General features: G+C 37.5%; 1 protein-coding gene across 1 annotated transcript in view; it reads left to right on the forward strand.

Annotated features, from left to right (window-relative positions):
- The window catches only part of LOC134211150 (potassium voltage-gated channel protein Shab-like), a 593,106-nt gene that overhangs the window by 517,430 nt on the left and 63,098 nt on the right, over positions 1-12,578 (forward strand). Inside the window, 1 exon segment of the mRNA XM_062687792.1 lies at positions 7,635-7,748. Coding sequence (XP_062543776.1) covers positions 7,635-7,748 — 114 coding nt within the window.

The following is a 12,578-nucleotide window of genomic DNA, read 5'->3' on the forward strand; positions in this document are numbered from 1 at the left end:
AACACATCAAGCACTACCTCTGCACCAACACCACTAGATCTTCCCCTATCTCTACCTGCCACCATGTACTTTGTTTTGGTAGAGTTAATGGTTAAGCCTATCCTCGCCGTCTCCCTCTTCAGTGGGACAAAAGCCTCCACTACTGCTCTGTGATCGATTCCAATAAGGTCGATGTCATCCGCAAAGCCCAGGAGCATATGCGACCGTGTGATGATTGTACCGTCCCTCTGCACGCCAGATCTCCTAATAGCGCCTTCGAGTGCAATGTTGAACAATAAATTCGAAAGTGCATCACATCCATCTAAGGTCACAAACGAGGTTGACACTTCGTCTGAAATCCGAATACTTGATTTTCCATTTCTTTTTTTCCATTTCCATTTCCATTTCCATTTTCCAACCAACCATTTCGTTGATGTCGCGGCGCAGTGCCTAACACTTCGACTGCGCTGTTGTAGTCACAGCTTCTTGGATATTTTCCCACAATCTGTTGACGTCGCCAGATCCGGTGGCATCTGCTATCCGCTCGTCTAGCTTCTGGTGGTACTGTTCAGCAACTCCTTCAACTGACGAGCGTTAGATATTGAAACGCATCGTTCTGTTGTTTCGTGAATTCGTGACGCTGGAAAGTCGCGCCCGAATTTTTGCAACTACAAGATAGTGATCCGAGAAATGTCGTCCGTCGACCAGCACGTGGTCCATCTGTGAGCAAGTGTCTCCACTCGGATGTTGCCAGGTGTGTTTGCGGATATTCTTACGTGCGAAGTAGGTACTGCTTATTGCCATCCCTCTAGCAGCAGCAAAGGTTACAAGTCGCAGACCATTATCGTTGGTAGCGGAATGAAGGCTTTCCGTACCAATAATGACAGGGCGAAAGAAACTTTCTCATCCGATCTGCGCATTTGCATCCCCGATGGCAATCTTTACATCGTGTGTTGGGCACTCTCCGTAGGCCTTATCAAGGCTCTCATAGAACTCATCCTTCACGCCATCAGGCTTATCGTTCGTTTGGGCATAGATGCTGATCAGGCTATAGTTTAAGGCTATAGGATAAGACACTTCATCTGCTTGCCGATCACTATGAAACCAACTCCTCGTTCTGCTCTGTCACCGCCGCTATAGTAGATGTGGTACTTGAATGAAGTGTACGATGATGATCAGCCGCCCCTAACATGGAGAACAGGCGCTGTTGTGAGCCGCTCCTAACATTGAGAACAGATGCTCGATCAGATTTGCACCTCCGGAGAGGAGCAAATCCCCCTACCCGATCTTCTCTAAAGTTGCTCGCGCCACAAGGAGGTAGGGATAGGAGTTGGTGATACGCGAAGTACCAATGGTACACACTAAGTTTTTCTTTTTCGAGCTCGGTAAAATCGGGAACCTCTGTAGCTCAGTAAATTTAAAAACTGAATCTCGGCAGAAAATTTCGTTTATTACTGATTTCCAGCAAAATATTTACCGTATCTCAGCAACCGAAACGTCACTTTTACTGAGATTTCGGCAAAAATCATGTTTGCTGAAACTCGGCGGTGCCCACCTCGGGAAAATAAACTAAAAATGCTGAGATCTCGGCGAAAAAAATTAAGTGTGTACGCTTTACCCAGCATGTGGCGTGCCAAAAAAGCTTATTGACTGCTCTTCAAATCTCACGAGTACGGGGAGAAACCTATATTTCTTTTTTTACATAAATTAACTTAAAAGTCACTTGACATCTACTATTTTCTGAAATAAAAATTCACAATTTAATTAGTTTCTTTTTTCTAGTAAGGTCAGAATGCTTGATATTATTTTCTTCTGTTTGCGCCCTCCTTAGAATTTCGAGGTCAAATTTAATTATTTGAGAGGGGTCAAATTTTTAACGAAAATAATAACAGTTCATAGATTTTAAAATTATTCATTAATTTTTTTATTTTCCATCCCCTCTATTATCAAAAGATCAATGGAAAAAAATAATGATTTGTTCCGGCCTAAATTGAAAATAGTAAACACTATCACTAATGAACCATTTATTTTTTCGTACTTTACAGGCTCATCTAAAGATTGTTTGTGGGATATCATTATAAACAGTGGCGCCGGGAGTGGGTGGGACAAGTAGGACATATCCTACGCATGAAAATACCTGGGTAGGACAGTCGAAGTATTGTCCTACCCATGATTATGGCACTGTGGTAAGAAAATACCATATGAATAACTAAAAGATCTAATACTTTAAACGTTTAAACGTTTCAAATTTAATCAGATGTTTGAAAGTTTATCAGAGATTAAACTGACAAACTAAAAAGTTTCAATTATGTATTGAGATTTTCCAAAAAGTCTTGAAGTTTCTAATCGTTTCTGCTCTTCTATAAAATTTTTGATTTTTTTTTCTGGAAGTACGTAATCATTTCTGCTAGTTCAGGGAGGCTCAGATAATTTTCTGAAATTTTATAATAACTGACAGACCAACAGGTGAAACAAAAGTTGAATATCTAAACGATGATGTGCAGCTTAGCTTAGCTTAGACTGACTGGACTTGTCAAAGGTTGCTTCTGCGTGAGCTTAGTGATGAACTCAGTCTAATATGAAATCAGTCTAATAAAGAAAAAAATTCTCCGTGACTTATCAGAACTGGTGTAATTTGCGCTACGATCCAAGTGAATCCAAGTGGGATTTACCACCTATTTTGGATATACACGATTCATAACGTTCAAATATAGATCAATTACGGCGCAAGTCACTTGGGAAATGAGAGAAATGCTAGTATGTATTTTTTTATGCTACTAGACACCGAGAATAACTTTGCAATAGAAATATAGATCAAGGATTCACTTAGAAAAGTGATGTAGTCTATGCCACATTATGTGATGTATTCTCCAGCAGTCACTAGCAGTCCGAGAGGAAAGTCCCTGAAATTCAGTTTTTGTCCTACCCACGTCTCGGAACGTGACCGCGCCTCTGATTATAAATTACTTGTAGCATGACACTTTTTGGTTCCAAAATGGAAATGTTCCTTTCGGGTTATACGGCCGAAAATATTATTTGCTAACCGGGTCAAATATGTCGCCATGTCTTTTTCTGCCAAATGACCATTTCAAAAAACCTGCCCATTTCTGCCAAATGGTCAGATGGATATCAGCCTAATGTCTTGTTCGGCAGAACAACTTTCGGCCAAACGGCCCTACCCCCTCCCGTAGTTTTGGTCGGAAATCATTCGGCGGAAGCATAACACGAATAACACGTTAATCCGAAAGTCATCTAGCCGAATTCAATTTGGCTGAAATGAACGCTTGGCAGAAAATTTGATTTGGTCGAAACTAACATACTGACGAAAGGGACATACAAAGTGTTGTTTGCCCTAATAGGTCATTTGACCGAAAATGCCATTTCGGCATACACGCTAACTTGAAGCAACCCTGTAGCCGGGTCGTTTGTACCCGGATTTTTTCAATGTTAGCAGTTGTCAAAATCTGGGTATGTCAACAAAATGGATCTGAGTCAGACGAACCCGAAATCTGGGTAACAGGGGACTTAAACATTTTCGGATACAACATGGCGTCGACCGGCGTCGAAGTCTCATGCTCGAATAAAATGTTCGGATTTTGCTCTGAATGCAACAGAAGAACAGGTAAGAATAGTTAAATTTATCATGGCGGAGCATTGTCGGCACAGGGAATATTTCGGAATTTTGAGGAAAATTCTTTGGATTTCAACGGGAAATTTTTTAGGATTTCCACTGGAAACTCTTCTTGGTTTTTACGAAAAGCATTTCAAAATTTTCACGAGAAATTCCACTGGTACTTCAGAATTTCCACGTGAAAATCTGCGAACTTCTTCAAATTAGATTTTAAGATTATAAAGCAAAAAATGTCAGCGATGGCGTGATTCCAAAAACTGTAGGCGGAGACAGCGTGGCGACTCATCAAAAGACTTTTTGCGAGAAACCATGACGAAAAAGTTGTCACAAGACACGTTTTAGTTTACAAACGGGAATGTCCTTCCCATATAAGTACTTTAGAGGCACTCCGCGAGGTTTCGGGAATGGCTTTTGGTCTGCAAACGGAGATGTCCATCCCAAGAGGTTCCCGTGGAGTACCCTATAAGGGTCTTGAAATGGCAACTAAGTTCCATTGTGTTTTACAGACTTATAAGAAGTTCGTTTGTAAATAATCATGAAGAATGAGGTACGGGTTCCTCCGGGACATTACGTACGGTTCCGGAAGTAGCCAATGAGGCCTTTTTGCACTTTACAGACTATTTAGACGTTTATTCTTGAGAAATCATGAGATGTTTTTGGCTAAAAATGAAATTGTCATCTCCTACTGCTTCCACGGAAAATAGGGCATCCTAGAGCACTTCAGAAATTCAGAAAAATCACTATTAGCATCGTGTTAAGGTAAAGTTTGAGGAGAGTTCTATATAAAAACAAAGTTTCCATCGAAATACCCCAAACGCCAAACCGTAGATAACCCTACGCAATTTGGAATAATTCAAGTAATCATCCAATCATTGCCTTTCTCGTACCACGAAGTTTTGCCTTTCTCGTACAACAAACTGGTACCGAAAGGCTATAGGACTACTCCAAAAAACAACTTTTGATATAAGGCCCGGAGACCCATAGTGTTATATACCGATCGAATCAGTTCGACGAATCGAGGTGATGTCTGTATGTGCGTATGTATGTATGTGTGTGTATGTGTGCATGTGTGTATGTGTATAAATTTTGTAGACACATTTTTTGGAACTTAGCATTACCCGATTTGCTCGCAACAAATTGCATTCGACGGGGAATGCGGTCCCATTGCTTGCTATTGAAAATTGGTCCGATCGGACATTGCATTTCGGAATTATTGAAAAATCATTGATTTTTCCTTGGAAATTTTTTTTCTAAATCGAATTTTTTTTTTAGAATGGTGGCAATGCATAGTAATTAATGCAAACACATGCAAAATGATAGAAATTATGCGATCTATTCCCCTAAAGGGCTTTTTTGACCTTTCTTATGTGATTTTTTCAATACATTTTACGATGCACGAGAAAGGCATCATCGACGCTAGGTGGATTAATCTAGGTTTTTAATTTGATTTTACTGAAGCCAGACCATTTCAAATGCTAATAAAAAATTACCTCCTAATGATTTTCGATTAGTCAGGGTGATAAATAATTAAACATCATGATAAAATGAACAAAATCAAAATACGCATTATACTAGAACAGATGAAATTTTTATTAATGCCTCTTTGAAAGTTTTTAAAGAATAGTTGTATTGACCTAGAGGAAATGAACACTAGTCTGTACTATGCACTTTTTTGTAGACAATGTGATATTTGCGATTCTGCGTTTTTTCTTATATTTTTAATAGAAGTGTAACAACTTCCAAAAATATGAAAAATATAAACAAAATGACGCAAATGTATCAGACACTTTTTGCAAATATCATCATGCTCAGTAAAAAATAGTACACATGTACTGGTATTCACTTGTTTAGTAAAAAAAATTGAAACCTCATAATGTTTAATAACAAATCCTATTCTATTTTCTTCAAAGTCGATACGAATATGTTTTATGAACTTTATCTTCCAAAGGTGCAAAAATAAAATTCCTTCAGTTTTTAATGAATTATTTTACAAATGCGCTGAGTATTTTGATTTTGTTCATTTTATCATGATGTTCAACAACCCTGACTAATCGAAAATCATTAGGAGTTAATTTTTTATTAGCATTTGAAATGGTCCTCAGTAAAATCAATTATAAAAAAATATCGAACATCATGTCTTTGGAATAGTATCTGTATGAAAGGTATTGTCCATTACTGATTAAAATGCCTGCCCGACTCTGCCCCATCGCATAAACGACATATGCGAAAAATATTATAAATTTGCCTTTTATCCGCGATTCATCGCCAGAAAACGCCAGAAACTAACTGGATCACTGTCACAAATCGTGTATTTTGCTAATATCTTTGATTTTAAATAATATTAGATAGTAAAAGTTTTGATCAAATATAATTACTGATCGAATTTCATTGTTTGGTATTTCTTTTCAAAATAAGCAAATAAATCATCACAGCAGCCTCTGGAATTTTGAATTTTTTAACAAGGTTTTGTGTGTGTTTCCATTCTATCTCCCACTGTCCGGCAGTGCTTTTATGGAAGAAACATGTCTTCATCTATTTGTCAATATTTTCATATCCATAGACCAATGCAAACTCTAACTTAACCTCACTTATTTTGACAGTTCTCAGAGCTTGTTTACAAGGTGTTAGAGGAAAAATAGACGAGGGGTAAATTAAATTAAAATTTTTAGTTTAAAATTGTTGTGATCCGAATATTTTAGTGTTATTCTTTGCATTCAGCATGAAATCAATCGCAATGGACATCTACATGCGAATAAAATGACAAAATAATTTTATCGGAAGCTGCGCCGGAGGCTAAGTCCCGAAGAAAAAGCTCTGTGAACTGTCAACCTACGTCATCATGCACTGGTCTATAGATGAAAACATTTTTAGTTATGGAGATAGAAGGTGATAGCTCTACTGTGCATCCAAAAACCCTATAACAAAAAGCTACAAACCACAACTTGAGGTAATTTTCAGCACAGTACATAAGCCCCGCATGAATACACCCAGATATCAAATGGATATTTTGATTTTTTAACAAGGTTAATCGAAATTAAGTGACAATCAACTTCTATGAAGAAATCCCACATCAAAAACGCTATTTGGACGATTTGGCGTATGGGATTTTTATGCGAATATCGCTAAAAAATGTGAATGTTGACCAAAATGTCGGCATTAATGTATATTGAAACAATACAGTTGACAAAACAGCCTATGAACCTTAGTTTGCAGATCTGGGTGCCGCCCATCGACTTCAAATCCAAACACAAGCAAACCATAGAAACTGCCGTATATATAGGGGGACTGTTCCGATCTCCATCTCACTGAACATATATTCATCTCATCGCGAAACAAAGAAATACAGCACCAATTTCGTCGCTTCTTCCTTCTTTAAAAAATTAAATTGCTTTCCATTGCTTTGTTTTTGATGGGCTGAATATCGGAGCCATGAGATGAATTCCAGGAGCAGTTCCCCTATATGTACTATATGTATAACTGATATATGCTCGTTTCCTACACTTTCTGTCCCATATAAAATTTTCGTGCTGCATCACAACGCTAAAGTTGTGAGAATTTAATTCGTCGTAGAGTGTCCTGTCAATTGTAATGTGTTTTATGGTCGGCTTATCAGACCTACGCCAACCTATTATCTCGCACCAATTCCGTTATTACTACTAGAGAAAATCTAGCTATACCAAAGGACATTATGATAAACAATTACGGTACATCAAACCTATAATTTGCATGTTTTATTTCAAATGATTCATAGATTTTTTTATTGTCCAATCAGAAACCCTAATATCATTCATACTTTTCTCTGAACGACCAAAGGCACAACTCTGAACTTTTCTTTCATCTTTTTCTCTCCACACTAGCTTTCACTGCACTTCACATGAACGTTCTTTATAACCACCACCAATACTATATCTCATTTAAATTTCCCAAATACATCTTCCATCTCTTCGCTCTTCTGTCTGCCACCAATGTACTCTTCATTTCGATTCTCGTTTTTCAACTTAACCACCCCCGAAACTCGTTCTAGGAAGTAGAAGAACTACGCCGTCAAGTTGCTTTAGAAACTTCTTCCACTAGTAAACGGGACAAATCCGATACTGAACTGCCATCCGAGTTTGAGTGTTGTTTTTGCACGTCAAAGGTATATTTCTCGATTTCTTTTTAGTACCTACTCGATGTAACGTTTTAATGATCTACTTGTAGATTTCGAATGCCCTTATTTCGTACTTTGGTAGATTTACCATTTTCAAATGTTATAAATTTTATTAGTGTACATACCTTCCAACGTTCATAGGTTTTTAATTGAATCTTGTTCCATCTTATAATTTGAAAACATCTAAATGACAATCAAAATAAGATAGCATACACATAGCAGGAAAGGAAAATTTGTAGCAATCTTCTACTACTTCAGTTTCCCATTTTTTTATCTTCTGATTAATATTTCCACATTTCGGTTCCCAAGGGCGTGCCTCCCCTAATAAAGCACATTAGCAGGAATGGCTTAAATCACTTCCTTCCCTTTTAATGAGGCGCACAACGATCCACACCCATGCCGCCATTACAAGCTCACAAAAAGTCGTTTTGAAGGATGCTCGGTGTCGCAGTTTGCTAAAAATAAATCAGTCTGACAGGACCTTTGCTCACCGCATTCCGCAAATCGAAATACCACCAGCGGAACATCCCAGCTCGTCAGAGTGTACCATCCCAATTCCGCCGTGCGGAAACATTTAGCCCTAGCATAATGGCCCCAGCTTCGCCCGCCGCCTTCGTAGGCCGAAGTAGATATGACGATGGATAAAAAACATAACCAAATTATCGCGCTATTAACTTAAATTGCCCTTTATAATTTTACGCCAAGTTGCTCGCCATAGTTTGACAAGGCACGCTCCTAGCTTTACTTGCTTCCCTAAAACAGCACGCCGTCTAACTCAAGCTGCAGTGTTCATGGTATCCATATTGCCCAATTCAATGTCCTTTCATTACTGTGAGTGTGAAATGTGTTAATGGACAGCACAGTATGAAATGCACTGCGCAAATAAAAACGTGTAGGGTTACTGTTCCGGTTATTCATCACACGCTCCCATATCTATCCTATCATCAACAAGTGAATAAAAAACATAGATTTTCAGCAATAAATCACATAACCACAAACCACAAAATTATTGGCTCATGCTTTCGAGGTGAGATAACATTATGACCGTGAAATGGAAAATGGAAAATTTCCCTTAATTCTATGTTCTAAGTATGTTGTAATATCAGGTGTGAGATTTATTATTTGATCGATGTTATTCAGTAGGAGGCTGCATAACATGTTTTTGAAAAAAAAACTCTAATTGAAGTATATACTTCTTCACGAACGAGTCCATTGCAGTGGCTGTAGGTTCGAGTCCTATCGATATATTTGGGCTTTTTTGTGAAGCTACTATAAATATATTTATCTGAAAACACGTGTTGTGCATATAATTTATGCAAAATTACATGGTTCATTAAAACACACTATTGAAGATATTTATAAAAGAATGGAATTAGACACTAAGCTCAATTCATAAATTCTCAATAGCATAACTGTTCGGCATTTCTTTAACAGCTTTTATGAAGATTTTTTTTTATTCAGCTGTCTAATTACCAAAAAATCAGCAAAGTTATTTACTTTTTAGTGCTGCTGTTGAATGTCACAGCGGTCTGGGATTTATTTTAAGTGTGTATAATAAGCCATTTAAACGATAATTTTATTGCTGGGAATACAAAAGCTGAAAATTAAGTGCGATTTCGATTCCTTTTGCTTTGTACCAAACTGCCATGCCCATCGCGTAATACCAAATCCGACCAATATAGTACTGGGTGATGATGCTCACGGCATTAGCCACCGCTACAAGAATTTTCGAACGTACACATCAACTGTGATTGTATCGGTTGTTCCGAATGGATTTGAGAGCATTCCACACTTACAAATTGTTTGCAAATCATTCTAGGATTTTTTTTTCAAATAGGCGTTACTGTATTTGTCCTTGAAATTTGAAACAACTCATACTCTGTCTATTCAGTGAAAATCGTTCAACTGATTTTACTACCGGATAGCAGTGGTGGAAATACTCGCTTCACGAGTAAGAAAATAGTGTAATTGGGCCTACCAAAAATGCCATACTCGCGCAAACCTACTGCCTGCATTTTTCTGGCGTTTGCTTTGTTCGCGAGTACGGGCAGAGCAAAAACAAAAAGTATTTTGTTCGGGAGTAAAAACACGGTCGCGAGTTTTTGTGATTACTTCGAATACAATGGATAGATTTGACTTGAAATAAACACAATAACAATAAACAATTGTGTTCTTGCTCGAACATCAGTGAGAAATAAGTTCCGAGGTTGTTTTATGACTTTTAGCAAATTAACCCGAATGACTCGCGAAGCTTCACGAACATTTTTCGGGGTTCGTTTTTTTGTTTTCTCTGCGAGTAGTAGGTAGGCAAGAAAAAGGCAAAACAAATGTTCGCGAGTCTTTTGCATTGCCTACTTCTTGTTTTGTGAGTAAGATTCGCAGATTTCCACCACTGCCGGATAGTCCGCAATCGGTTCTTCCTGTTGGGTACATTAGTTGACCAAAATAGTTTGAATGCTCTTAGCAGAATCACCGTTCCAAAAATCAAGGTTAGAATCAATTACGCCCATTTGAAAAAAGTTCCTAGCATTGCTTTTTTACACTTTTTCTTTACATTAACTGCTGATATCGTCAATACTTTACCAGCACGGATCGTGTAGAACTGGTCCTGTGAAAGCATCTTATTATCGAATTTCACTTATGGTTCATCATCTAAAACTTTGCATTACGATCTTCCACACAAAAGTTTATGGTATAACTTATGGGCCATGTTCTGACATATGCGGCTTGTTATTCACTTCTTTTTTTTTCTTCTGCTACCTGAAAGTCCGTAGCTCATTTTGATTCTTGTTTGGTCGATTTTATTTCTCGATGTTTTTAGATTTTTCCCAATCCTGAACGGAAAAACAATTTTTACGGGAAATGCTTGAACAATTTTCCGAACAACCATATGCTTCATAAGCACCGATTTACGTCCAGATTTTTTCATGTCCTGGAAAGAAAACTCATCACCATAGTTCCGAATCGCATTACAAACTACTCCGATGCTCTTATCTTCCATTTTCGCCATTTGACTCATTGAATGTTGAAAATAGTGCACCATTTGTGCAAGGTTTGTCAAATGGCACTTATGAATCACAGAGCGATAGATTGAAATGTAAACAATGATGCACAGTAATGATCTGTTGTTCAAACGTCATCCGAAAGTTACAGCAGCGCATCAAAATCGTGCTTATACTTTCTGGGAATTGTTATATTCCAATTCATCGAACACTCAATCATTGTGGTATGCGTTCCTTGAGTATATTATATAATCGCTCTCCAGAAGAAATACATGCAACACCGCAACAATAGCACTGACCTTCAGAAAATATCGCAATGATAGGCAACTACATTCTATTATTGCGGTAGTTTGTTTTTACTTTTATAAAAACAAAACAACATTGGTTTAACACAATTGACACAATATTTACTAAACTGAAGTTAGAAAGCATCCTATTCAATTACTGTTATGTGGAAAAATATAAACAGCTAATTTTTAAAGAATTTTTGAAATCAATTTTGTTTGACGCAATGCTTAACTCTTCTATAATATGTCGTTTTACCCTAGTATCGAGTAACAAGTATAATACCTGCCTTTCATATTATGGGCATAAAAGACTTCATGGCTTCTAGTCCCATCACCCCGAATATCATTATAACGAGAAAAACACAAGGTCACTACCCCGAACTGCCTTACTCCAAATAGGACGCAACCTCTAAAGTCACAGGATCTGAATTTGTAATTTTTACCAATGTTGAGGGATTGTATAACATTTCGTGGTGTGTCAATGCCATTCCGACGTCGACTAAATAAGCTAAAATATGTACTTAAAAACAAGGAATCATCTACTCCAAAGCCTTAGTCCAGAAAAACGAGTACTTCGAAAGGAATAGGAATTAACTCCTTTACACTCCTTTACAGGAGAAAACCTTCTATGAAAGAAGCTGTCATCTACATATTTCTAGAGAACGAGGGATGCATAAACTCCTTTACATTATTGCCGGGATATGCGTACGTTAAGAATCATTTTACTCTTCCATATTATTTCGAAAACAAAAACGCGTTCTATAAAAGAAGATAAAAGAAGGAGTCATCTTTCACACTTTTCCGGGAAAACACATGTAATGAAAAAAGGAGTTTTCGTCTATTTCATAATATTCCGTGAAAACGCATGCCATAAAGAATAAGGATAAACAAACAGACATAGCTAATTGAACAATTTGAGCAAAAATTATCGTCCAAAATCACTAACGCCATCTATTTTTTACACTGTGGTTGACCAAACAAAAACCAGGTGGCGATAGTGCAGTAGCGATTCGAAGAGGTCTTCCACTTTTTAGACTTAATTGAGGCAAATACGCGCTCTGATAAAAAGAATTTTCAACTCTTCGACTTCTTTCAAAGCGAATACATGGACAATAGGGGAAGTGTACCGGTTTTGGCCAAAGTGCCTAATTTGGCCAACCCTAGAAAATACATATTTTTCCAAAATAATCGATCAGTTAAGCAGCGTTGAAGCGTGAGGGATATATCTCTTGTTGGAACTAATAAAACTCTTGCGAATTGCTTTATGAACTACTGAAAAGCGTATCATGGTTTAAACCATTTTGAAATCAGTAGAAATCACCATTTCATTGGCAGGACCTGAACCTAAAACATTATGAAACCTATATAAAAGTTCATTTAATCATCATACAATGTTCTGTGAAATTGTTCTGTAGCATACCAACTGCCGTTTTTGCAATTCTGAGGTCAATTGAGCAATCAGAACCAATTTTCAGATCGAATGAGTGACGGAGGTGTATTTTCCTATACATTTTGGCTGTATGGCTGTA

The sequence above is a fragment of the Armigeres subalbatus genome, chromosome 2, assembly GCF_024139115.2.
Source record: "Armigeres subalbatus isolate Guangzhou_Male chromosome 2, GZ_Asu_2, whole genome shotgun sequence".
In the NCBI taxonomy this organism is placed as follows: Eukaryota; Metazoa; Arthropoda; class Insecta; order Diptera; family Culicidae; genus Armigeres; species Armigeres subalbatus.